Source organism: Odocoileus virginianus, unplaced genomic scaffold, assembly GCF_023699985.2.
Source record: "Odocoileus virginianus isolate 20LAN1187 ecotype Illinois unplaced genomic scaffold, Ovbor_1.2 Unplaced_Contig_6, whole genome shotgun sequence".
Classification (NCBI taxonomy): Eukaryota; Metazoa; Chordata; class Mammalia; order Artiodactyla; family Cervidae; genus Odocoileus; species Odocoileus virginianus.
The window spans coordinates 3,138,908-3,166,838 of record NW_027224323.1 but is presented as its reverse complement, the minus strand read 5'-3'; the positions used below and the strand labels follow the sequence as shown (position 1 = coordinate 3,166,838).

General features: G+C 55.5%; 1 protein-coding gene across 1 annotated transcript; it reads right to left on the bottom strand.

The window, feature by feature from the left end:
* Positions 1-527: 527 nt before the first annotated feature.
* LOC139033873 (collagen, type I, alpha 1a-like) lies at positions 528-27,931 on the bottom strand. The gene is made up of 8 exons (XM_070463773.1): positions 27,696-27,931; positions 17,586-17,773; positions 17,062-17,110; positions 13,711-13,856; positions 5,477-5,570; positions 5,071-5,353; positions 3,326-4,032; positions 528-1,014 (listed from the first exon to the last, which is right to left on the bottom strand). Exons 1-8 carry the CDS (start codon positions 27,929-27,931, stop codon positions 528-530), a joined length of 2,190 nt encoding a protein of 729 aa, XP_070319874.1.

The following is a 27,931-nucleotide window of genomic DNA, read 5'->3' as shown; positions in this document are numbered from 1 at the left end:
TATTCCTTGCCTGGAGAACCCCATGGACAGAGGAGCCTGGTGGGCTACAGTCCACGGGGTGGCAAAGGGCTGGACACGGCCGAGTGACTTTCACTTCTCCACCCCACGTGTGAAACATTGCCTCTGTCCTCCGCGCTCCTCAGCCTCCCTCTGTTGCTTACTTGCTTTGCACACAGTCGTGTGTATTTGCTGCGCCCTGTTCCCTAAACGGACGCCTCTCCAGTCTCCTCTCCGCACTGGGGACCACCAGTTTCTCCCTTATATCCGTTTCTGTTGTGTTTCTTCCTTTCCTCTCCTTCTGTTTTGATATATTTGTTCGTTTCTTTTATTTTTTTAATTCCACACGTAAGTGGTAATGTGCAGCATCTATCTGACTTATCTCACTCGGCGGCGCGGCCCATCCGTGTGTCACTCGGCTTTTAAAGGGACGCAGAGCGGCTGAGCGCGGGCTCATCACCCTCCGCCGTGACCCCGCAGCACCGCACACCCTCCGGCCCCGAGCCCGGGGCGGCGGGCCAGCGCTGACCTCACCCCCGAGGACTGCGGAGCCCTCCGCGGGACGGAGGAAATGGATCCACACCCGGGGTGGCGGTAACATAGCCTCCCTCGTCGTCCGGGTCTGGCTCAGTCGGAACATGCAGGCGCCCCTGGGCCGGGCCCGGGGCAGGGGGCGGGTGTGACCCCGGAGCGGGCGCCCCGGGCGCCCTGGGCCCGGCTCTCCCTCTGAGTGGCGGTAAGGAAACAGGATCTCTGCATCTGAGACCTCGGGGCCGCGTCCCCGGCCCGCAGCTGTCGCGGGAGCCGTGTTTGTGCGGTTGCCGGGAGACACGGGCTAGAAATAGGAGGTCAGCAGGGGCTGGAGCTGGGCGTGCCGCGGCCGGCCAGGGCCCGGCGCTGTAAACAGTGACAGCCGGGGCTGGCATCTCGGTGGGCACGCGCGCTTGTGGGGGAGACGGCGCCTCAAAATAGCCTTCCCGGGGGGCTGCGATGTGCCCACACGCAGCGCCGGCAACCCTGAAGACCCCAGACGAGGAGGGGCCAAGTCAGAGAAGGAAAACGCTTTCCCGGGAGGGCTAGCCGTCTGGGCGCCTGCTTAAGGGTATCCCGCAGTTTCTTGAAGCTTCCATTAGCAGATGTTAGGTGATTAACGGCAGCTGCGCGAGGGCATCAACTGACGCATCATTCAAACGGAAAATTACGTTTTGCTGGTCTTACGTTCTGTTTTCCCCATCTGTGTTGCGAGATGTGATCGGATATGATTCTTTTTTATCGTACGTGCCTAATTTTGTACAAGCATGCCAGTTTTGAGGTTTTGTTTACTCTTTTGATACAGGAGACCCGGGGTTCGATCCCTGGGCCGGGAGGATACCCTGGAGAAGGATAATGGCAACCCACTCCAGTATTCTGGCCTGGAGAATCCCATGGACAGAGAAGCCTGTCCATAGGGCTGCAAAGAGTCAGACGTGACTGAATGACTAATATCTACTTATTGACACTTTTTTGAGCTTATTATAGGTAGAAATAGCATTGGACTTCGCTGGTGGCTGACTGGTAAAGAATCCACCTGCAATGCAGGAGACCCAGGTTCAGTCCTTGGGTCAGGAAGATCCCCTGGAGGAGGGCATGGCAGCCCACTCCAGTATTCTTGCCTGGAGAATCGTATGGACAGAGGAACCTGGCGGGCTGCAGTCCATGGGGTCGCAGAGAGTCGGCCAGGACTGAGGGACTAAGCAACAACAGCAAATAACATTGGTACTTATTTCCTATAACCTTGCCCATTAGGGAAAAGGTGGGCTTTTTACAAGCATCTAATTGAAAGAAATTAAACTCGCCTTACTAAAGTAAAAAAAAACCCAGTGTTACAAAGCATTTTCGCCTGCTTTACTTTCTGACCCTTAGCGGTCTTAGTGAACATCCGCACATCTTTGAATCTGACCCAGACTCTGTGGATGTGAACTTTGAGCCTGAGAGTGACAGGCTTTCACTGAGATGAGACGGATGGGAGGGGAGTTTGTGGGAGAATGGATATGTGTATATGTGCGGCTGAGTCCCTTTGCTGTCTACCAGAAACTACCACAACATTGCTAATCGGCTATACCCCAATATGAAATGTTTTTGGTGTTAAAAACATAAACCAAAAAAAAAAAAAAAAAAAGGTGGGGGAAGGAAGATGGAGATGAAAGGAAGACAGCAATTATCTCTAATTATTTGGCAGTTCAGGACCTGGGCACCCCAGGTAGCCCTGCTTCGTCACTCAGTCGTGTCAGACTCTGCGACCCCGTGGACTGCAGCCCGCCAAGCTCCTCTGTGCATGGCATCATCCAGGCAAGAACACTGGAGTGGGTGGCCATGCCCTCCTCCAGGGGATCTTCCCGCCCCAGGGATCGAACCCAGGTCTCCCGCGCTGCAGAGGGATTCTTTACCATCTGAGCCCCCAGCGAAGCCCCTAGGCAGCACTAATTCATGCAGACTGAATGCCAAGCACTTAGTTTTTGAGGCATCGGAAGCATTTGATGGAAAGTGATTACACAAAGGAACTGAGGTTCGTGACGCAGGCCAGCTCTTGACATGTGCCTGTTTAATGGGCGCAGTTTATCATGTGTTGTTAAAATATACGGAATGTAACACTTTCTGTTTTCACTGTTTCAAGAGCACAGCCCAGCAGCATCGACTATGTTCACTCTGATGTACGACCCTCCCCACCGTCGTCTCTGGGACTTCTCACCTTCCCAGATGCAGACTCCATGCCCCTGAAACGTGGACTCCCAGCCCCCGGACTCACCATCTACCCTCTGTCTCTGTGAATCTGAGGATTCCAGGGACCTGCACAAGCGAGATCTCCGTGTCGATCATTAGGGGCCATTTTTTCAATTACTGGAGAATCCCATGGACAGAGGAGCCTGGGGCTACAGCCCATGGGGTCGCAGAGAGTCGGACACGAGTGAGCAAACCCACCCACTGCAAGAAGCACTTTGCCAGATGTGGAGAAGAAGCCGCCCCCCACCCCCCAACCCAGAGCGGGTTCAGTGAGGTTTGAACAGACTCTGCTTCCAGGGGAACCTTCGTGAACCTGATCCCAGAGCCCAGTGGCTGCTTTAATCCCGAAAGCTGGAGGCGTTGTGAGGGGCTGTGGTTGTTGACTCGCTCAGTCGTGTCGGACTCTCTGCGACCCCGTGGGCTGCAGCACGCCAGGCCTCCCTGTCCTTCGCCATCTCCTGGGGCTTGCTCAGATTTATGTCCATGGGTGAGTTCCAAGACCGAATTCAGAACCACTTCCTGCCACATCTGAGCGTCCAATCCTATGGCCGGCAGGGAGGAGACGCACAGGATGAAGACGCAGAAGGCCCCCGAACGCCCCCCCAGCAGGGGATCCAGGGCTCCTGGTGGTCCCCGTAGCTGACGGGCCCCCGGGGGAGACCAGGGACACCCCACCGCCCAGGAGCCCGCAGAGGTGGGGCCTGCAGCTGGCCCCCGTGAGGCCCCGCCCGCAGCGGAGCTGAGCAAACACGGCAGTGCTGCCCGTGGCCGCGTTCCCGGTGGCCGGATGCCGTGGTCTCTCTCTAGTGGCCTCGGAGCGCCGGGCGGACGCGCGCTCTCCCCTGGCGGACAAACATCGCCGCCGCCCGGCACAGAGGCCGCGTTGACGGACGCCGCCGTCTGCCCCGCGGGGTCCGGCACCCTGGGCGCGCGTCCGCCGGCGTCTGCCGGCGCTGGTCCCACGGCCGCCTCCCGCCGACCTCCACACCCAGGACGGACGCCCAGGGCTTCCCAGAAGCCGGGACAGGCGTCTGCGGCCGCGGGGCTGGGCTGGGGGCCCTGCCCCGGGGGAGACAAGTGCAGGGGGGCGGGGAGCCCTGCCCGGGGCTCACGGGCGCGGGCCCCAGGGCCGGGGCAGGTGGGCGGCCTGGGTCGTGCGCTCGGCCCGCGCCCCTGCGGGGTCTGCTGTGTGGGCAGCAGAACTCGGGTCCTGCGTCCGCTGAGGGCCCTCAGGCTGGGCACATCGTCTCCCTGACCCGCGGGGTGCTGGGGGCACTGTGGAAGACGAGCGGAGGGGGTCCCTGCTTCCTTCAGAGGCTCGGGGTCGGGGGCGAGCCCTACCATCCTCCAGACCAAGACGGAAGGACGGTTTCTCTTGCCTTTTACACGCCATGAGATGCTTGTCCCTGATGGCAAGAGCAGTCGGCACAGGCTCCCGGCAGAAAATTCCAGAGAACAGTAAAGAAAAAAAGAATTGAGACAGTAAAAAAAAAGAAAGGGCAGACATGTACACACATGTTTATATATAGGGCTTCCCTAGCGGCTCTGCTGGTGGAGAATCCGCCTCTACAGTGGGAGACCTGGGTTCGATCCCTGGGTCGGGAAGGCCCCCTGGAGAAGGGAATAGCAGCTCACTCCAGCATATGTACAGACATGTTTATATATAGGGCTTCCCTCTCGGCTCCGCTGGTGGAGAATCCGCCTCTACAGTGGGAGACCTGGGTTCGATCCCTGGGTCGGGAAGGCCCCCTGGAGAAGGGAATAGCAGCTCACTCCAGCATATGTACAGACATGTTTATATATAGGGCTTCCCTCTCGGCTCTGCTGGTGGAGAATCCGCCTCTACAGTGGGAGACCTGGGATCGGTCCCTGGGTCGGGAAGGCCCCCTGGAGAAGGGAATAGCAGCTCACTCCAGCATATGTACAGACATGTTTATATATAGGGCTTCCCTCTCGGCTCCGCTGGTGGAGAATCCGCCTCTACAGTGGGAGACCTGGGTTCGATCCCTGGGTCGGGAAGGCCCCCTGGAGAAGGGAATAGCAGCTCACTCCAGCATATGTACAGACATGTTTATATATAGGGCTTCCCTCGCGGCTCCGCTGGTGGAGAATCCGCCTCTACAGTGGGAGACCTGGGATCGATCCCTGGGTCGGGAAGACCCCCTGGAGAAGGGCAGGGCTACCCACTCCAGTATTCTGGCCTGGAGACTCACATGGACACAGGAACCTGGCGGGCTGCAGGCCATAGGGTCACAGAGTCAGACACGACTCAGCAACTGAACAAACAGCTCTTCTTATAAGCTGGGATCTCACCAGGGCGACAGCAGACGCTTTTACAGCCAGAATTTTTTTTTTCCAGTTAAACTGTGTGATGAGCAGTCTCCGTGCCACAAAAACAACCTCAGAGAACGTTCTTTTCTTCTTCCAGTGACGCAGCCGTTTCGCGGTGTGGCTCCTTCGCGGTTGATTCAGCCGTTTCCCTGCTGTGCAGGCGTTTCGCGTGTTTCCAGATTCAACAGGAGGCGCTGCCGGGGGAGGCCGGTGCCCACGCACGGGCCCTCGGGCGCGGCTCTGATTTATGGCTCTGGAGCGGAGCCTGGAAGGCAGGGAGGAGCTCCGTCCAGTCTTCCACACCGAGACGCTGAAGGCTGCGCCGCCGGCCTCATTGCAGCGCCAGCCTCTGCCGGGCTATCATCCCCTGGCTGCCCGCCAGCCCCACCGAGGAAAACGGCTTTGCAGGGGTTTCCAGCGGCCGCTGTCACGAAGGACCAGACTGGGGGCTTCGAAGCACAGACATTCATCCTCCCCCAGTCCTGGAGACCGGACGTCTGAGGTCAAGGGGTCCCAGGGCTGAGCTCCGTCCAGAGGCTCCAGGGGAGGGTCCTCCCCGCCTCTTCCAGCTTCCGGGGGCTCCAGGCGTCCGTCCCTGGGCTGGTGATCCCCTCCCTCCCGTCTCCGCCTCCGTCTCCACGTGGCTTCTCCTCTGTGTCCGTGTCTCTTCTGTGTCCTATGAGGACCCTGAGCCTGGGTTGAGGGCCACCTCCCATCCGGGAGGCCCTCGTCTCAGACCCTTCAGTCCATCACTTCTGCAGAGACCCTGTTTCTAGACAAACCCCGTTTGAAGCTCTTGAGGGGTCAGGATGTGGAAGTGTCTTCTGTTCAGGACACGATTAGCCTGTAAGGGGTTCCCTGGGGGCTCCGTGATAAAGAAGCCGTCTGCAGTGCAGACACACAAGAGATGCAGGTTTGAGCCCTGGATTGGAAAGATCCCTTGGAGGAGGGCATGGCAGCCCGCTCCAGTACTCCTGCCTGGAGAATCCCATGGACAGAAGATCCTGGCAGGCTACGCTCCAGGGGGCTGCAAGTGGTCAGACACGACCCAGTGAGTAATGCTTTCATTTTCCACAGAAACATCTCGGGGCTTGGGGGCACCTGAGGCAGCGCTGGGGCCACAGGATGTAGGCAGCTGCTGGCAGCCCCGGTGACGACGGGGATTTATCACCTGTGTGGCCTCAGAACCACAGAAGCAAGAGGCTGCAAGTAGTTCTAGCGCTTGGAACGGGCCCACAGAATTCTCCTCTTCTCTGTGCTACACCTCTCAGCCCTGCCCTGCGGAGTTTAGCTTAGGAGACGCCGGTTGACCATCCACTGTGGAGACTCAAAGTGCATGCATGCATGCTAAATCACTTCATTCATGTTTGACTCTTTGCGACCCCATGGACTGTGGCCCGCCAGGCTTGTCTGTCCATGGGATTCTCCAGGCCAGAACACTGGAGTGGGTTGCCACTTCCTCCTCCAGGGGATCTTCCCGACCCAGGGATCGAAACTGGGTCTCCTGTATTGGCAGGTGGGTTCTTTACGTCTGAGCCGCCAGGGAAGCCCTGAAAGTGCATAGACAAACAAAATAAGATATAACTGCTGCTCGTGGGGCGTTCCTGGGAGGAAGTGGCCTTGTAGCGTGCGGAGACGGGCACGGTGGGGGGCTGGTCGCAGAGCTGACACCGTGAGCACCCAGGAGAAGCCAGCCACGGACGAGGAACAGCAATCCCAGGGTCAGCCTCTGCGAAGACTCTGAGCTCCTGGGAAGGAGCAAGGCAAGTTCTCAGAGCTGAAGGCAGTCAGGGTGGGCCAGAGTCCAGGTGAAGTAGTCCTGGTGGGTAGAAGGTGTTGAGAGGCTAAACCCAGGAAGACTCCTGAGAGTCCCTTGGACTGCAAGGAGAGCCAACCAGTCCATCCTAAAGGAAATCAACCGTGAATATTCAGTGGAAGGGCTGATGCTGAAGCTGAAACTCCAGTACTTTGACCACTTGATGCGAAGAGCTGACTCATTGGAAAAGACCCTGATGCTGGGAAAGATTGAAGGCGGGAGGAGAAGGGGACGACAGAGGATGAGATGATTGGGTAGCATCACTGACTCAGTGGTCATGAAAGTGAAAGTCGCTCAGTCGTGTCCAACTCTTTGCGACCCCGTGGACTATACAGTCCATGGAGTTCTCCAGGCCAGAATACTGAAGTGAGTAGCCATTCCCTTCTCCAGGGGATCTTCCCGACCCAGGGATCGAGCCCGGGTCTCCTGCAAGTGTGAGCAAGCTGCGGGAGTTGGTGATGGACAGGGATGGTTGCAGAGTCAGGCTGAGCAGATGAACCAGAAAATCCGGGATCTGGGTGCCCATTCCCCATGTAGCCACACGATGGCGCCGTCACCCACAGAAAAGCGGAGATGTGCCTAAGCTTCGGCACAGTTTTGGGATGGTACCCCTTTACCAAAGTACGTAAAATGTTTCTCTGCTGGCCAACTGGAGCCATCCCCACCTTTCTGTGTTTAAGTGGCTGGCATTTCTTTCTTTCTTTCTTTGAAGTTCATTTTAAACTAGGCTTCCCTCCTGGCTCAACGGTAAAGAACCCGCCTGCCGATGCAAGAGACCTGGGTTTGATCCCTGGATCGGAAAAATCCACCAGAGAAGGAAATGGCCACCCACTCCAGTATTCTTGCCTGGAGAATCCCATGGACAGAGGAGCTGGCGGGCCACAGTCCAAAGGGTTGCAAACAGTTGGAAGGGGACCTATCGACGAGCACTTATAAACTAGCATGAACGGTCTTCCAGCCTGACCCTGGATCCCAGCTTGGTCCAGGTTACATCACAAATCAACTAAGCCAGGAGGGATGCTGGCAAGTTTGCAGGGTACTCCTAACAAACCCACCCCCTCAGCCGTCTCTCCGACTTCTGCCTGACTCTCTGGATTGAAGGGTCACCACACAGACCCGATGAAATCTAATTAGGAGACAGCTTCCAGTAATATCCCACATCCTTCCCAGCCAGCCAGTGATCCCAGCAGAGAAAACATCACACACCAAAGTGTGGAGCCATCCAGAAGGCGTTTAGTCAAGTTTCAGCTGCTTTCAGGCACGTGCAGGGTGGCCGGCGTGACCCTCACATCTACTCGGCCACATGCAGGCTTCGGACAGGGTCGGGCAGGTGTGTGGGGGTCCCAGCACTTCCCGGCACAAAGACAGTCCAGCTCAGCGTCAGCCGGTAACACCACTTTCCCTGCAGATTCACCGGGGACTGCACGGTCAGCCTTTGAGGGTTGCCTTGAAGACTTTTTTTTTCTGCAGAAATCTCTAAAGAGCCAACAAGTGAGTGAAATGGCCTGCTGTCATCCTCTGTGGAGACTCACATTCTGAGTGATGTAGGGGTCTCCTGACGTCCAGGTGAATGGTCACTGGAGGGAAGCCTGGACACAGGCTGCAGCGTGGGTGGACCCTGAACACACGATGCTCAGAGAGAAGCAGACACACAAGGACACACAGCGTGTGCCTCCACTGACAGGAAACGTCCTGAACAGGGAAATCCAGACACAGAAGAAGGAGATTTGTGGTCCCAGAGGCTGGGGGGGGAGAGTGGGTAGAGGGATGATGGATGGATGGGTGGATGGACGAATGGCTGGGTGGAAAGATGATAGGTGGTTGGATGGATGGATGATTGATGGATGGATACTGATGGATGGATGGATGGAAAGATGGATTGATGGGTGGATGGGTTCATGGATGGATGGATGGATGCTTGATGGATAGATGATGAATGGATGGTTGGGTTCATGGATGGATGAAAGAATGGAAGGATGATCAATGGGTGGTTGGATGGATAGATTCATGGATGGATGGGTGGATAGATGGATGGATGAATTAATGACGGATGGATGGATGATGGATGGATGGATGGATGGGTGGATGGATGGATAGATGGAAGGATGGTGGATAGGTGGTTGGATGGATAGATGCATGGATGGATGGATGGATTGATGGATGGGTGATTAATGGATGGGTGATTGATGGAAGGATAGATGGGTGGATGGAAGGATGATGGATGGATGAATGATTGATGGATGGACGGATGGGTGGATGGGTGCATGGATGGATGGATGAATAAATGATTGATGGATGGATGATGAATGGATGGTTGGGTTCATGGATGGATGAAAGAATGGAAGGATGATCAATGGGTGGTTGGATGGATAGATTCATGGATGGATGGGTGGATAGATGGATGGATGAATTAATGACGGATGGATGGATGATGGATGGATGGATGGATGGGTGGATGGATGAATAGATGGAAGGATGGTGGATAGGTGGTTGGATGGATAGATGCATGGATGGATGGATGGATTGATGGATGGGTGATTGATGGATGGGTGATTGATGGAAGGATAGATGGGTGGATGGAAGGATGATGGATGGATGAATGATTGATGGATGGACGGATGGGTGGATGGGTGCATGGATGGATGGATGAATAAATGATTGATGGATGGATGATGAATGGATGATTGGGCTGATGGATGGATGAGTGGATAAAAAGATGATGGATGGGTGGTTGGATGGATATATGTATGTATGGATGGATGGATAAACAGCATGTGGCCCAGCCACACGGTAGAATATGATGCATTCATGAAAAGGAGGGCAGCTCCGACAGAGGCTGCAGTGAGGATGGACCTTGAACACAGGATGTTCAGTGAGAGCAGCACACACAGGAGGAGACACAGTGTGTGGTTCCACTTGCAGGACCTGAACGCCGGCAGACGTGTGATTTTTAAAGCTTGGGGCTTCCCTGGTGGCTCAGTGGTGAGGAATCTGCCACAGGGCAGCAGAGAGGCAGACACAATTCAGGGACTAGACGAGAAACTGACAGTTGATCCCTTCCCCCACCTTAACCCCCGGTAACCATGGCTTTGTTTTATGTGCCTGTGATTTGATTTCAATTTTCTAAATAGGTTCACTTGTATATCATTTTTAAGGGAAGCAACTCGGGGGACATTTAGCACACTCACAGTGCTGCGAGACCACCACTTCTGTCGTCCAGAACATTCTCACTCTCCCAAGGAGACCCTGTCCCCGTTAAAAGTCACTGTCCATCCTCTTCCTCCCATCCTCGGTCCCACTAACTCCCTTCCTGTCTCCACGGATTTGCCTGTTGAGGCCGTTTCCTATAAATGGGCTCACACACTGTCTGTCCTCCTGTGTCTGCATCTCTCCCTGAGCTTCCTGGTTCAGCATCCATCCACCTTGTTGCCCGTGTCAGAGTTGCTCTCCTCTTCATGGCTGCGTAATATTCCACTGTGTGCAGGACCCCGCCTCCCCCATTCTGTGTATCCTTCTGCAGTCTTATTTATTGCTACTGGAAACAATTCCTCTGGAAGCACTTGGATGATTATCCTTGTACACGAGCATCCTTTTGAGTCAGTCTGACACATGGAGCAGTGGAAACGAGGGCAGGGGTCAAATGGAAGCAGAAACCCGGGTTGGAACTTGGTACAGGGCCACGGAGTGGTTGGCTGCCCACAGGAGTCCTTGCTCCCTCCTCCCGCGGTGCTGGCCGTGTTTTCAGACTCCAGTATCAAGACTTAAGGCTTTGTTCCCCAGACCCCCTACAGTCTTGCAGCTGGGAGGGTCTACACCGCAGTGGGTGCGCTTGAACATCTACCATGTCACCTGCTTCCAAGGCAGGTCTGAACCTGGTCTGGCCTGTTCCTGCTCCAGCTCAAACGGACTCAACCAGGGAAGGCAGCCCAGCTCGGGCAGTCAGCATATCCAGACCACAACCCCACCGTCCACAAAGCTGGGCCGCAGCCTCCGGCTCCTGTGGGTCCCCGTGCATCTCTTCAGCCTCGGAAGTGTAGGGGGAATCTTTGTGATGATGGCCGAGTGGACCCCAAGCAACACGAGATAGAAAGTGTGGGTGCCATTCCAGGGGAGACCGGTGTGGTCTCCCCTTCAATCGCCTGTGTGAAAACCTGCAGAATGTTCTCCAGGGGGCTGTGTCCCATCTTCACGCCCGATCAAACCCAGGTGGAGAGCCTGGATTTTCTCAGACGCGAGAAGACAGGCGGACGGAGAGACTGAGCGCGTGTCCGGCGGCCGTCTTGAGGTCCTGGGGGGACACTCTTTGGGAACGGGCTGGCCCGCCGTGTTTTGGGGCATTTGCTTCATCAGACAGAGAAGGTGAGGCTTTGAAAACGGGGGGAGGCAGGGCCGTGTGCATGGTGCGTGCTCAGTGACGCAGGCGTGTCTGTGTCTGCGACCCCGTGGACGGCAGCCCGCCAGGCTCCTTTGTCCATGGGATTCTCCAGGCGGGAACGCTGCAGTGCGTTGCCATTCGCTCCTCCAGGGGACCTTCCTGACCCAGGGATCAAACCCAGGTCTCCTGCGTTGCAAGCGGGCTCTTTACCACTGAGGCACCTGGGAGGCCCCCAGACCCCCTGTGGTTCCCTGCCCCCCACCCCCGACCCTCCTTAGCGCCAGGCTGATGGTCTGAGGTCAAAGTGCCGCACTGTAAATCAGAGGTCAGGTTTGATCATGCTGTTTTCTGAAATAAGCTGGACGCCTCCGTGATGAGTGGTGGGATTTCAGATTTTTTTTTTTTAAAGGAAAACAAAGCGTGAGGCTGAGAGAGCAAAGGTGATCCTGGAAATCTTTGATAAAGTTTCTGAGCGAGACTCCCCTGGGGGCCCACTTTCTCAGGATCCGAGGTGAAGGGGAGGTTGAGGGTCTGCTACGTGGATACAAAAGTTTAGATTGATGTTAGATTTATCTCGTTTTGGGTGGGGAGGGAAACAGTGAGATGTGAGAAGACCTTTCTCTGGATGTAGTGTTTTCAAATGCCTTAGAGACTTCTTTGTTGGCAAAAAGTGTTTCTCCCACTGCTTTAGAATCTTTGTATCAGTTGCTAAGTTCAACTCTGCGACCCCATGGACTGCAGCCCAGCAGGCCCCTCTGTCCCTGGGATTCTCCAGCAAGAGAATACTGGAGTGGGGTGCGCTCCTCCAGGGGATCTTCCCCACCCAGGGATCAAACCCCCATCTCGCACCTTCTGCATTGCAAGTGGATTCTTTACTAGGGCCACCTGGGAAGCCCAGCTGGGATCAGAGAAATGTTTCATTATCGGGGTGGGGGGTGCTAATGATAGCAAATGTGAAGAGCATTTTACGGTTTAGAAAGCAATTTTAGAGCCCCATTAAAATGTTTGGAGTTGATGTAGCTTTCAGAAAAATGCAGTAGCAGGAATTCCCTGGTGGTCCAGTGGTTAGGGGGCTCCCCAGTTGGTACTAGTAGTAAAGAACGTACCTACCAATACAGGAGATGTAAGAGACATGGGTTCGATCCCTGGGTCAGGAAGATCCTGTGGAAAAGGAAATGGCCACTCCAGTATTCTTGCCTGGAGAATCCTATGGACAGAAGAGCCTGGCGGGCTACAGTCCATGGGGTCACAAAGAGTCGGACACGACTGAGTGACTAACAGTTTCATGGAACAGGGTCTCTGCAGACGTGATGGAGTGAAGGTCTGAGATGAGGCCCTCCTGGATGGGGGAGGCCCTAAACCCAGGGACAGGGTCCTCATAAGACACAGAAGAGGAGAGACAGGGACACAGAGGAGAAACCACGTGGAGACAGAGGTGGAGACGGGAGGGAGGCGGCCACCAGGGGACGGACGCCTGGAGCCCCCAGAAGCTGGAAGAGGCGGGGAGGACCCTCCCCTGGAGACTCTGGACAGAGCTCAGCCCTGGGAGCCCTTGACCACAGATGTCTGGTCCCTGGGACTCGGGGTGTCTGGTCCCCGGGACTCAGGGTGTGGGGGGGGTGGATGTCTGTGGTTTGAAGCCCCAGGTTTCGTCTGTTACCACAGACGCTGGAAGCTCACGCAGGTTGCGACAGCCCTAGGTCCTCCCGGATGATGGATGCTCTGACTTCTCAGGTAGGAGAACCGCGCATGAAATGAAAGTCCCCCTCGCTGGCCTTAGCAGCAGGGCGAGCCAGAGCGGGGCGTCTCACCACCCCCAGGACCCTTGCTGGTGGGAATCAGGGATGCTGGGGGTAACCGGCCCCCGCGTCCTGTTGTGACCGGCCCTTCCCCAAGCCCCTCGAGGGCCCAGACTCCAGCCCAGCCGGGCCTCACGCCGCCCCTGTGAGTGGGCCCCCTGCCCAGCCCCGCCTGCCAGTCAGCATTACCTGCGGAGTTGCACCAGCAGGCCTTTGATGTAGCGCCTGACACGCGGAGACGGCGAGGAGGAAAATAACTTTAAAAATGTTAAGAAGCCTTAATTGGAGTTAACATAAAAGGAGATGCGGGGTGTTAATTGGTCTGTCTCGGGCGCGAGGCGGGGGCCCCGGAGACCCGTGTCCCTTACCCCCTGCCCAAGTGTCAGGGCTGGCATCTTTAATTCAACACGCTTTGTGTTAATTACCTCCGGATAAGGTAGGCTTTGATTGGGAGCCCTTTGTGATGGAATCACGGCGCATCGCCCGGCCTTAAGATAAATACATTATGGCCGAAGGAGGAGAAGGGAGAGGCACCCTGTCCAGCTGTGAGTGGGGACGGGGTTTGGGGAATCATTTCCTCGAGGCCTTTGTCGGGGTGTGGGGGGTGCTTCCTGACAACCCCCCCCCCCCACCTCCATCGTGCTGGACTGCGGGAGCCGTCTGCTCATGGCCGGGCTTTGGGGTCCTGTTCGAGATGAGGTGGGAGTCCAGGGTGCTCAGAGGGAGCCGCCCCCCTGGGTCAGGGGCCAGAGGGTCCCCACAGTCCTCACAGTGCCATCTGCCAGGGGCGCAAACGAGGGAGCCAGATGGCTGACGCTGGGAGGGCGCGGACAGGAGGGGCGGGCGGGCTGTGGGTTTGGTGACTGCATGCCAGAGTCCGGCTGTTGGCGACCCCCTGGACTGTAGCCCGCCGGGCTCCTCTGTCCAAGGGATTCTCCAGGCAAAATACTGGAGAGGGTTGCCATGCCCTCCTCCAGGGGATCTTCCCGACCCAGGGATCAAACCCATGTGGGCAAGTGGGGTCTTTACCACTAGCGACACCTGGGAAGCCCAAAGAGGTGCGCAGTTCACTGGGGAGCGTGGCGTCAAAACTGCCTCGGGGGGTAGGGATGACCGGGGCCAGGGAAAATGGAAGTGGTGACCCCCACCTAGACCTGGTAAATGCGTGTCTGACTGTCCCGGGGCTGATGGGAGAAGTCACCCCACCCAGTAACAGCCCACATCCTTCTTACACGACCGAGACTGCTTATAAGAGCAGTGGGTGCAACCGTGTCCCCCAGAAAGATATGTCCACTTGGAACCTGGAGTGAGACTTTGTTTGGAAAAGAGATATGTCCATCTTACAACACCTGGAACCTCAGAAAGGCACCTTGTGAGGAAAGAGAATCTCTGCAGAGGTGATGGAGTGAAGGGTCTGAGATGAGGTTCCTCCTGGATGGGGGTGGCCCTAAATCCAAGGACAGGGTCCTCATAAGACACAGAAGAGGAGAGACACAGACACAGAGGAGAAGCCCCGTGGAGACGGAGGCGGGGACGGGAGGGAGGCGGCCACCAGCCCAGGGACGGACACCTGGAGCCCCCGGAAGCTGGAAGAGGCGGGAAGGACCCTCCCCTGGAGACTGCAGGAAGCTCAGCCCTGGGTCACCTTGACCTCAGACATCTGGTCTCCAGGACTGGGGGAAGATGGGTGCCTGTGGTTTTAAGCCTCCCGGTTTGGGTCATCTTGTCATGGCTGCCTGAGGAGACCCATACACTGAGCACAGTTCTTGTCGAATAAATGCATTCAGACAGGGCAGGGCAGACGTGTTCCTACATGTTCCCATTTGTGTACACACATTCCTAGACACACATGTATGGGCATTTGCCTCCCACTCATTGCTTTTCACAAATAAAAACATTGGCAGTCAATGGTCAACTTTTCCTTTTCACTAGACATTTTTTTAGGACATGCAGGTTCGATCCCTGGGTTGGGAAGATCCCCTAGAGGAGGGCATGGCAACCCACTCCAGTATCCTTCCCTGGAGAATCCCATGGACAGAGGGGCCTGGCAGGCGGGTTGCAGAGAGTCAGACATGACCGAGTGCACACACACACACACATGCACACAGATATATCTTTCTTCAGACTTGGGGCAGATTGAACAGCCTTTCCCATGATGGGTCACCACACAGGATACACGCCCCCTGCCCCAGCCAAGCCTTCCTGGGGCTTCTGATTCCCCATGGCGTCGAGGGGGGCATCTCAGCCTTTCTCAGACTCAATATCTCCCTCACCTGGGCTGGCAAAGCAGATCTTGACTCGTGGGCACTCGACACATGGGTGATTCCAAAGGCATTTTCGGTGTGAGGACCACTGATGCACAAATACCAAGGCAGCTTCAGTACGAAAGCTTGAAGAATATTTCTCCACCAAACCTGACGTTGAGTCAGCATCGCTGGTCACAGTAAGTGGGTGTGTTAGGTTTGAAGGTCAAGGGTTCATCACTTTTGGGGAATTCAATTGATCAATTTGTTGTGGTCATTTACTGCTGTATCAGGATGCCCCACACGGACCTCCCTGGCGATCTGGTGGTTAAGAATGTGCCTGCTAATGCAGGGGACACGGGTTCGATCCCTGGCCCTTGAGGATCCCACATGCCGTGGGACGACTAAGCCCGTACGCCACAACTACTGAAGTCCGCACGCGCTATAGAGCGCGTGCTCCTCAGCAAGAGAGGGCACGGTCACGGGAAGCCTGGACATCGCAAAGACGCGCAGCCTCCACTTGCTGCAGCTAGAGAGAGCCACATGCAACGCCGAAGACCCAAAAATAAATAAATACAAATTAAAAAGGGGCTTCCCCAGTGGCTCAGATGGTTAAGATCCTCCTTGCAATTCAGGAGGCCTGGATTCCATCCCTGGGTTGGGAAGACCCCCTGGAGAAGGAAATGGCAACCCACTCCAGTATTCTTGCCTGGAGAATCCACGGACAGAGGAGCCTGGTGGGCTACAGTCCACGGGGTTGCAAAGAGTCGGACACGACTGAGCACTGATCACAAGGATGAGAAAAACCAAAAAAGAGAATGTTGCACGTGAGTAGTTTACATTTGTGCTTAAGCAACGTGACGAAAAAGAAATCACCAGCTCTAAGGGGTCATGAAAAGCCCTGTCTTTAGAGGGTTTTGGCATCAATCGGTAGAAGGAACAGTTGATTATGTTGAAAATCTTGCTCAGGAAAAGTTTCAGACAGACACCACCACCACCACGGCCTGGGCTGCCTTCTTAGGGAGCTGGCACTTTCGGGGGGGCTTCACTGCCTCATCCGTGCCCCTCACCTCATTTGTAGACCCCAGACCCCCCCCCCCATTCTATGCCCATGTGATGAATACAAGATCGTTTCTTCCCTGTCTGGATGTTCTCAGAGTTTGCAGGGCCCCCCGCAGCACTTGCATTGGGTCTGAACGAACCGGGCCCAGCTCTGCCAGTTGGCTGTGCCGTCTTGCTTTGGACTTAGGTCAGCACACACATATCCTGTGTGGGAATCCAAATCCCGATTTCCCTTGACTTGCCAAAGTTGGAGGCTAGTGATAAAGAACCCTCCTGCTAAAGCAGGAGAGATAACAAGTGCAGGTTCGATCCCTGGGTCAGGAAGATCCCCTGGAGGAGGAAATGACAACCCACTCCAGTGTTCTTGCCTGGAGAATCCCATGGACAGAGGAGCCTGGCGGGCTATAGTCCATGGGGTTGCAAAGAGTTGGACACGACTGAATGATGAACACTTAACACTTTCAGCCCATAGCAGGGCCATAGAGTCTTCACGCCCTGACTCAGGACCCAAGAGTTAAAATGAAAGTGTCAGCCCCTCGGGGGGAGAGCACAGGCCCCATTTCTGTACAAGGGGATCACAGCCTTGGTCCAACGGGGCTGCTGGAGTCGCGGGATCTGACCGGCCGACAGGGATGTGTCCTAGGTGACCGTGGATGCTGGGGAGACTGGAGACGGTACCGCCCACCCGGCTTGAGCTGTGAGGTCTGGAGGGAGGCGGTCAGGGCATCTTGGGGAGACGGGGGGCAGGTTACCCGTGGGAGGGAGCCTCCTGGGCCCAGCCCCTCTTGGAGCCAGGCAGAGTGGCCTTCTGCGTGTGCACACCTGTGTGTTCATAGGGGTCGGGAGTGGGGGTCCCCAGGCTGCCTGATTCCCGCCTGGACCAGCGTGGTGTCTGGTTGAGGGGGGCCGGCTCAGTGCCTCAGAGCTTGGGCAGCTCCAGAGGGTCCCCGGGTGGGCACCGCAGCTCCAGAGGGTCCCCGGGTGGGCACCAGCATGAGGCCCATTAGCACTCGGCCCCGGCTCGCTGCTGCTAATTACCGCTGATTAGTATTCCCCGGCGAGAGCTGTCTGGTCTGGGCTCCAGGCGTGATGGCCAGGCTGTGGCCACTTGATAAGGGGAGACGTGGAGAGCAGGGTGCAGCTAATTAGGCCTGGACGTCAGTCTCGATCGCAGGCGCTGGGCTGGCTGGCTTCACACGCACACGGCCGGCGCCCCTGAGCCGGCCGGTGCCCTGGTTTGCCCACGGCCTCCGCAGTGCCCCAGATCCCAGCCGCACCACGCAGGGCGCAGACTGGCTGCGTGCCCGTCGCCCCCAAGGGCAGGTCAGGAGTCTGCACGGATGTCAGCTGGGACCTTGACCTGGGACCCGGGACTTGGTTGTCGTTGTCCCTGGAGAGACACACAGGTAGACGCAGAGATGATGTTCTGGGAAGAACCCACAGACCCTGGAGACGGGAGGCCCTGGGCGGCGGGGAGGAGGCGTTGCAGTGGGGACGTGGGAGGAGCCGGGAGGCAGGTAATGAAGCTGAACGGGGTGGGGCTGGCGGGACGGGCTACTTCTGCAGGCCACGGGGTACGGGCGTGCCTGAGTTGTCTGCATCTGTGCCTGGCTGATGAGGGCTGGAGGGTGCAGGCCCCCAGGAGGGGCCCGCAGGATGCGTGCACTGGGTGGGTCATTTGTAATCAGGATTCCCTGGTGACTGAGAGGATAAAGAATCTGCCTGCCCATGCAAGAGACAGGGGTTCACTCCCCGGGCTGGGAAGATCCCCTGGAGAAGGCAATGGCCACCCACTCCAGTATGCTAGCCTGGAGAATCCCATGGGCAGAAGAGCCTGCTGGGCTGCAGTCCAAGGGCTCACAGACACTTGGACATGACTGACTGACTAACACTTCACTTCCTGTAACAAAGGGCCACAAAGCCTGAGACTTGAAACCACAGACATCCGTCCTCCCCCTGCCCTGGGACCACAAGTCTGAGTCAAGGTGACTCAGGGCTGGGCTCCCTGCAAAGGCTCCAGGGGAGGGTCCTTCCCGCCTCTTCTAGCTTCTGGGGGCTCCAGGCGTCCATCCCTGGGCTGGTGGCCGCCTCCCTCCCGTCTCCGCCTCTGTCTCCACGTGGTTTCTCTTCTGTGTCCGCGTCTCTATTCTGCAACGGAGAGAAAGATGGGGTAGAGTCCAGGAATGCACTGTTGGCACATTTGTTATTCAGCTGCTCGAAATTTCATTTCTTGTCTCCGTCCAGGCAGCCTGGCCCAAGCATGAAGATGGCTTCGGGCCAGTAGAATCGCGTTGCTCTGGGTTTGATCCCTGGGTTGTGAAAGTCCCTTGGAGGAGGGCATGGCATGGGGCTGCAAAGAGTTGGATGCTGCCGAGTGACTGGGCGGAGGTGCAGACATCCCAGCGCACAGCCTGGCGGCTTTACACACCACCTCTCGTTACATCGCTCGAGTTGAGGCGGGCGCTGCTTCCAACAGCCGGGAGGGTCCCGCCTGCCGCTTCTGGGCCTCCGCCTCCTGAACTGATCTCTCCGGGGCTCTGGTTTCTATGAGATTCTGACACCTTTCTCATTTCGCCTAGTCACTGTGTGTGTCCACTGGATGTGTATCTACACACGTACACACACGTCACACGTATGTGATGGAATACATTATACACTGCACTCTGTTACTGGTGGTGGTTTAATCTCTAAGTCACGTCTGACTCTTGCGACCCCATGCACTGCAGCCCTCAAAGCTCCTCTGTCCATGAGATTCTCCAGGCAAAAATACTGGAGTGGGTTGCCATGCCCTCCTCCAGGGGATCTTGCTGACCCAGGGTCTCCTGCATTGCAGGCAGATTCTTTGCTGAGTGAGCAACCGCAGACCTTATGATATATGCAAGCTGGTCTTACGTCTATTACACTCTTGGGGGAAAGCATAGAGTGGTGGGTATTGGACAAGACCACCCTTCGCCGATTTTCAGACGACAGTCTACTGTTGACATTTAGTCACTCAGTTGTGACCGACTCTTTGCAATCCCATGGACTGTAACCCACCAAGCTCCTCTCTCCATGGGATTTCCCAGGCAAGAATACTGGAGTGGGCAAAAATTGGGCAGAAGACCTATCTAGACATTTCTCCAAAGAAGACATACGTATGGCCAAGAGGCACATGAAAAGACGTTCAACATCACCGATTAGAGAAAGGCAAATCAAAACTACAATGAGATATCACCTCAGACCAGTCAGAATGGCCATCATCAAAAAAATCTGTAAACAATAAATGCCGGAGAGGGTGTGGAGAGAAGGGACCCCTCCTACAGTGTTGGTGGGAATATAAATTGGTGCAGCGACTATGGAGAGCAGTATGGAGACGCCATAAAAAACTAAACATAAAGCTATCATATGATTCCCACAGAGATAATCCTGGGCATATATTTGAAGAAAAACATGATCTGAAAGGGTACATGCTCCCCAACGTCCACTGCAGGGCTGTTTACAGCAGCCAAGATGTGGAAGCAACCTAGATGTCCGTGGACAGAGGAATGGATAAATAAGATGTGGCACGTGTGCACGCACACGCGCACACACACACACACACACAGGAACATTATTCAGCCATGAAAAAGAATGAAACAATCCCATTTGCCAAAACATGGGTGGACCTACAGAGTGTCATCCTGAGTAAGGGAAATCAGAGAAGGAGAAATATCATGTGACAGCCCTGATATGTGGAATCTAAAAGGATATGATACAAATGAACTTACAAAGCAGAAACAGACTCTTAGACTTAGCAAATGGTGGTTCCCAGAGTGGAAGGATAGGGGGAAGGGATAGTCAGGGAGTCTGGGATGGACATGGACACACGGCTGTGTTTAACATGGAGAACCATTCAAGGATAGGGGGAAGGGATAGTCAGGGAGTCTGGGATGGACATGGACACACGGCTGTGTTTAACATGGAGAACCATTTCCAAAAAAAAAAATTTCAAAAAAAAACATGGAGAACCAGCAAGGACCTGCTGGACAGCACAGGGAACTCTGCTCAAGACTCTGTGATAACCTGATGGTCCCCAGGGGGAAGGATGGGGGAAGGGACAGTCAGGGAGTCTGGGATGGACATGGACACATGGCTGTATTTACCATGGAGAACCAGCAAGGACCTGCTGGACAGCTCAGGGAAGTCTGCTCAATGTCACGAGGCAGCCTGGATGGGAGGGGAGTTTGCGGGAGAATGGATACGTGTGCATGTATGGCTGAGTCCCCCTGCTGTCCGCCTGAAACCATCACCACATCATTAATTAGCTACTTGGCTTAACTGGTTAAGTGGCTACTGAATTGCATACTGAAGTGGGTAACCATTCCCTTCTCCAGAGGATCTTCCTGACACAGGGATTGAACCCCCATCTCCTGCACCCCCATCTCCTGCATTGGCAGGCCTGTTCTTTACTGCTGAATCACCAGCGGAATCCTGAGGTCAGTATAAAGCCACACTAAATCGCTCAGATCCATTCTCAAACCCTGTGTTCTGCACGGATTGGAGTTAATGCACCTTCTTTTGTGGACTTGCCTAGTGGGGGGCAGGGACAAGAGACCGAGGCTCCCTGAGAGGCACCTCAATGCCCACTGGTCCACAGAGGACCCTCTTCCTTATAACAGGAGGCCCTTGGGGTCCTGAAGTGGAGCCCCTGAGAGCCGGATGCGAAACCCAAGAGATTCCGTCTATGCAGGCAGCACCATCACCCACAGGCTCTGGATGAGGCAGCATCTGGGTCTCCCTGGGAAGGTCTCGCTTTTCTTTCCTTACTGTTGATTTTATTTACCTGGTGGTGCCGGGTCTTAGCTGCGGCACCCGGGATTTTAGCTGAGGCACGCAAACTCACAGTTTCGGCATGTGGGATCTCAGTCCCTGGCCAGGGGTCGAATCCGAGCCTCCCAGACCGGGAACGCGGAGTGTGAACCACTGGGCCAGCGGGGACGTCCTTGGTCTTGCTTTTCCCAAAGCTCATGTCTCAAGAGCAGGTGCAGTGGGTGGACCAAAGCGTACAGGTGCCTTCATTTCCTCAGCACATGGGAATCATCGCAACCGAGGCGGCCGTGGCAGAACGCTGCAGAAGGGAGTGCTCGGCCGGCTGGCCGGAGGGGTGTCCGTGGGGGCGCCCCACCTCCAGGCACACAAGCTCAGTGCCTACGACACACAGCCTCTTGTCGGCTCCGCCTGCCTTGGAAGGCGTCTCCAGGAGGCAGGAGGACTTGTCTCCAGCAGGCAAGCCCGGGAACTAATGTGAACGCTTGTTGACATACGCTCTCAAGAAGAAATTCCGGGGGAGTGGGGGAGAAGAAGACGGCTGGACACTCTCCTGCCCTCCTCCGGGGCCCCTGCCTGCACTCTCCTCATTCATTCACGGCGAGGCTGAACCCGGCTCTCAGAACCATGCAAGTTTTTACGAAAAAGTTTACAGTCAGTCTTTTCAAGTGTTGTCTGTTTTTTTTTTTTTTTTTTAAGGAAAAAGAAAGAAAAAAACAACCCAGAAAACCCACATCCCTCCCTGTCTTCCTTATTCTGACACCATTTTCTTTCAGAAGATCTCAAACTACAAGCGGGTACATGACATCCGCGGCGCTCCCCAGCGAGCAGACTTTGCGTTTGATTTATGACACGGCTCCATAGGTGCGTCTGACAGCTCTCAGATTGAAGCTGGGGCGAGCGGGGCTTTCAAGAGAGGCGGGCGATCGGGGGAAGCTCTGACGGTGCGTCCCGGGAGCCGGGCGGGCAGCCTTTGTAGAGCCCCCGCCGCGGAGGCCCCCACGCTGGGCGCGCCTCCCCGCTCCCTGACAGGCAGCCCGCACTTCACCCTAATCACGAATAAAAGCCAGCTCCCTGTAGGTTACAGATCTTCTCTGTTTTGACATTGACCTTAATACATAATTTAACCACAAAGCCTGAGCAATGTGGAACAAGATAAGAAAAGACCACAGAACTGGCAAATAAAGTGATGTTCAATCAGAAATCATATTTGTTCCTGATGGCAGAGACGGGGGCGTTTCGGGGAGAGAGAGAGACTGCTGGGGAGTGCGGGCGGAGGGGAGGTGGGCAGCGGAAAGGAGGGGGGGCGCCCGCCTGGCCCGCTGGCGTGCATGCGTGGTCCCGGGCGGAGGGCTGTCGTTATAAAAAAGTTGGTCCTGGATCTGGATGCGGGGCAGCTGTCAGTTAGCATCAGGATCCCAGAGATGGGATGGGTTTGGAGAAGTGTCTGGGTGGTGGTGTGCCTGTTTGTTTGCATTGAGAAGTGGGAGTCCTGCAGAGCGTGGAAAACAAATATTGACAGTCTTGGGGGAGCCAGGAATTGGCCATGGGAAGGAAGGGGACAAGGGCTGCCTGAACCAGTCGGGTGCCGCCTGTGCCCAGTGGATGATGCCTGCATCCAGTTGGTGATGACTGTAGCCAGTGGGTGATGACTGTACCTGGTGAGTGATGGCTGTACCCAGTGGGTGATGTCACTATCCTGTGGGTGATGACTGTATCCGGTGAGTGGTGCCTGCATCCAATGGGTGATGTTTGAATCCAGTGGGCAATGACTGTACCTGGTGGGTGATGCCTGTACCCAGTAGGTGATGTCTGTGTCCTGTGGGTGATGACTGTATCTGTGAGTGGTACCTGTATCTAGTGGGCAATGACTGTACCTGGTGGGTGATGCCTGTGTCTGACTGATGATGCCTGTTATCAGGTGGGCGGTGCCTGTGCTCAGTGGGTGACGCCTGTATCTGGTGACTGGTGTTCATATCCAGTGGGTGACGCCTGTATCTGGTGGGATGCCTGTACCCAGTGGGTGACACCTGTATCCAGTGGGTGATGAATGTAAACGGTGGGTGATGTCTGTACCCAGTGTGTGACATCTGTCCCTGGTGGGTGACGTCTGTATCTGGTGGTGACATCTGTATCTGGTGGGTGATGTCTGTATCTAGACGTCTGTATCTGGTGAATGATGACTGTATCTGGTGATGACATATATATCTGGTGGGTGATGTCTGTACCTGGTGGGTGATGTCTGTATCTGGTGAATGATGACTGTATCTGGTGACATCTGTATCTGGTGGTGACATCTGTATCTGGTGGGTGATGTCTGTATCTAGACGTCTGTGTCTGGTGAACGATGACTGTATCTGGTGATGACATATATGTCTGGTGGGTGATGTCTGTATCAGGACGTCTGTGTCTGGTGAATGATGACTGTATCTGGTGGGAGATGTCTATATCTGGTGGTGATGTCTGTATCTGGTGGTGATGTCTGTACCTAGTGGTGACATCTGTGTCTGGTGGGTGATGTCTGTGTCTGGTGGGTGATGTCTGTATCTGGTGAGTGATGACTGTAACTGGTGGTGACATCTGTATCTGGTGGGAGATGTCTGTATCTGGTGGTGACATCTGTATCTGGTGGGAGATGTCTGTATCTGGTGGTGACATCTGTATCTGGTGGTGATGTCTGTATCTGGTGGTGATGTCTGTACCTAGTGGTGACATCTGTGCCTGGTGGGTGATGTCTATATCTGGTGGGTGATGTCTGTATCTGGTGAGTGATGACTGTAACTGGTGGTGACATCTGTATCTGGTGGGAGATGTCTGTAACTGGTGGTGACATCTGTATCTGGTGGGAGATGTCTGTATCTGGTGGTGACATCTGTATCTGGTGGGTGATGTCTGTATCTGGATGTCTGTATCTGGTGAGTGATGACTATATATCTGGTGATGACTTCTGTATCTGGTGGGAGATGTCTATATCTGGTGGTGATGTCTGTACCTAGTGGTGACATCTGTGCCTGGTGGGTGATGTCTATGTCTGGTGGGTGATGTCTGTATCTGGTGAGTGATGACTGTAACTGGTGGTGACATCTGTATCTGGTGGGAGATGTCTGTATCTGGTGGTGACATCTGTATCTGGTGGGTGATGTCTGTATCTGGATGTCTGTATCTGGTGAGTGATGACTATATATCTGGTGATGATTTCTGTGTCTGGTGGGTGATGTCTGTATATGGTGGTGATGTCTGTATCTGGTGGGCGATGTCTGTATCTGGTGGGGACATCTGTGTCTGATGGATGATGTCTATATCTGGATGTCTATACCTGGGGGGTGACATCTGTATCTGGACATCTGTATCTGGTGGGTGATGACTATACCCAGTGGGTGATGTCTGTATCCCATGGGTGATGACAGTATCTGGTGAGTGGTGCCTGTATCCAATTGGTGATGCCTGTATCTGGTGGGTGATGCCTGTATCCGCTGGGTGTTGACTGTACCCGGGGGGTGATGTCTGTATCCCGTAGGTGATGACTCTATCTGGTGAGTGGTGCCTGTTACCAATGGGTGATGCTGGTATCCAGTGGGCAATGCCTGTACCTGGTGGGTGATGCCTATATCTGGTGGGATGCCTGTACCCAGTGGTTGATGCCTGTATCCAGTGGGTGGTGCCTGTATCCAGTGGGTGATGAACATAAATGGTGGGTGACCTCTGTACCTGGTGGGTGACCTCTGTACCTGGTGGGTGATGTCTGTATCTGGACGTCTGTACCTGGTGAGTGATGTCTGTATCTGGAGGTGACATCTGTATCTGGTGGGTGACGTCTGTATCTGGTGGGTGATGTCTGTATCTGGTGGGTGATGTCTGTATCTGGACGGCTGTATCTGGTGAATGATGACTGTATCTGGTGGTGACGTCTGTATCTGGTGGGTGGTGTCTGTACCTGGTGGTGATGTCTGTGTCTGGAGGTGACGTCTGTATCTGGTGGGTGACGTCTGTGTCTGGAGGAGACGTCTGTGTCTGGAGGTGACGTCTGTGTCTGGTGGGTGATGTCTGTACCTGGTGGTGACGTCTGTGTCTGGAGGTGACGTCTGTATCTGGTGGGTGACGTCTGTGTCTGGAGGTGACGTCTGTGTCTGGCAGGTGATGTCTGTATCTGGTGGGTGAAGCCTGTGCCTACAGGTGATGCCTCTGCCTTGTGAGGCCCGTACCTGATCGGGGTACATGTGCCTGGCAGGGTGTTCTGGTGTGAAGGTAGGGTTGTCTAGGCAGGTGCAGCCCCCTGTGCCCCAAACCCCCTGAAGGTTATGTGGCTTCAGCATCACTGCCCGCCGCACTCCATCCTCCAGATCTCTCCAGTGTGGGTGCCGAGTCCCATGGTCATACCACACTGCATGTGAGGGGCTTCTGGTTTTACGAAGCTCCGTGAAAACTCTACAGCGTGAAGCACAGCCCTGGGGGAGGCAGGTGGGTCTCTCAGAGGAGGCTGATGCGTAACTCAGAGCTGAAGGGTCAGGGCTCCTTGGAGAACAGGTCCAAGGCTGCCTGGCTGGGAAGATCACCTCCTGGGGCAGGGCGGTGGGAACCAGGGCTGCGCCAAATGCACGTGGGGTGTTTATGGGTGAGGGGGCAGCTTTGGTCCTGGACCTCTGGGGGTGGAGGAAGAGGGTCGGCTGGTGAGGGTGTCCAGTGCCTCCAGGCCTGGCCTCTCAGCATTGAGTGTCATGGGGCTAAAGACACTCTGTCCAGTGCAGCAGGACACAAACGTCTGTCAGAGGAAAGTGCCCGTTTCTTGGGAGCTTGTGCAACTTGTACAAGGACAAAGAAGTGTGAAGGGGACACATGGGATGGCATACACTGCCACGCATGCACACACACATCTGCACACACGTGCAGATTCACCCAGACATACTGACCGACATCTGCGCACAGCCATACAAGCACACACTCCTGTAAACATGTGCACATGCACCCTGATGTACCCACCCACAAATCCAGAAACACACACAGCTCTACACATGTGCACACTCACCCAGACAGACCAACCCACATCTGCACACACACGCAGACACTCACACAAATACACACATGCGCGCCTGTACACACGTGCAGATTCACCCAGACATACTGACCGACATCTGCACACAGTCATACAAGCACACACTCCTGTAAACATGTGCACATGTACCCCGATGTACCAACCCACAAATCCAGGAACACACACACTCACACACACACACCTGTATACATGTGCACACTCACCCAGACAGACCAACCCACATCTGCACACACACACAGACACACTCACACAAATACACACACGCGCGCCTGTACACACGTGCAGATTCACCCAGACATACTGACCGACATCTGCACACAGCCATACAAGCACACACTCCTGTAAACATGTGCACATGTACCCCGATGTACCCACCCACAAATCCAGGAACACACACACTCCAACACACACAGCTCTACACATGTGCACACTCACCCAGACATACCGACCCACATCTGCACACACACAGCCACACAAACACGCACACACCTGTACACAGGTGCTCATCATTCACCCATGCCGACCCACATCTGCACACACACAGCCACACGAGCATGCACACACCCGTACACAGGTGCGCATCATTGACCCATGCCAACCCACATCTGCACACACAGCCACACAAGCATGCACACACCCGTACACAGGTGCGCATCATTGACCCATGCCAACCCACATCTGCACACACAGCCACACAAGCATGCACAGACCTGTACACAGGTGCACATCATTCACCCATGCCGACCCACATCTGCACACACACAGCCACACAAGCATGCACACACCTGTACACAGGTGCTCATCATTCACCCATGCCGACCCACATCTGCACACACACAGCCACACGAGCATGCACACACCCGTACACAGGTGCACATCATTCACCCAGACCTACCGACCCACATCTGCACACACACAGCCACACGAGCATGCACACCCCTGTACACAGGTGCACATCATTCACCCATGCCGACCCACATCTGCACACACACAGCTACACAAGCATGTACACACCCATACACAGGTGTGCATCTCTCACCCATACCGACCCACATCTGCACACACACAGCCACACGAGCATGCACACACCTCTACACAGGTGCGCATCATTCACCCATGCCGACCCACATCTGCATACAGACACATGAACACACAGATGCACACCACTTCTGTGCTAATAAATATGCACATGCACACCCACCTCTATGTCACGCATGCGACACACCCACACATGAGCAGACTGCACACTGCTCACACCAACATGTGCACACACGCCTGTGCCCACACACTCACCTCTGCACATATACACACCCACATACCCACAGTTCTACGTACACATGCACAGCCCCGCACCTACACTCACCCTCGCCCACACACAAAGCCCTGTCTAGACACACAAGAACACACGGCCACAGCCCACACCTGCACACATACAAACGTCCACACACCCACACACAGGCCACACACACGTACACACACTTCTGCACCCTGCACACCCACATTCCCCCACACGCCCCCATTCCCACACACCCTCCACAGTGCCTGGCGTGTCCGCCGGGTTCCCGAGCAGGAGCTGACGGCAGGGGCCAGGAAGGGGATGCCCTGCTCCCCATAACGCTCCCGCCTCCCTGGGATGCCCCCTGCTCCCCGGAATGCCCCCTCCTCCCCAAAACGCCTCTCCTCCCCGGAAGGCCCCGTGCTCCCTTCCTGCAT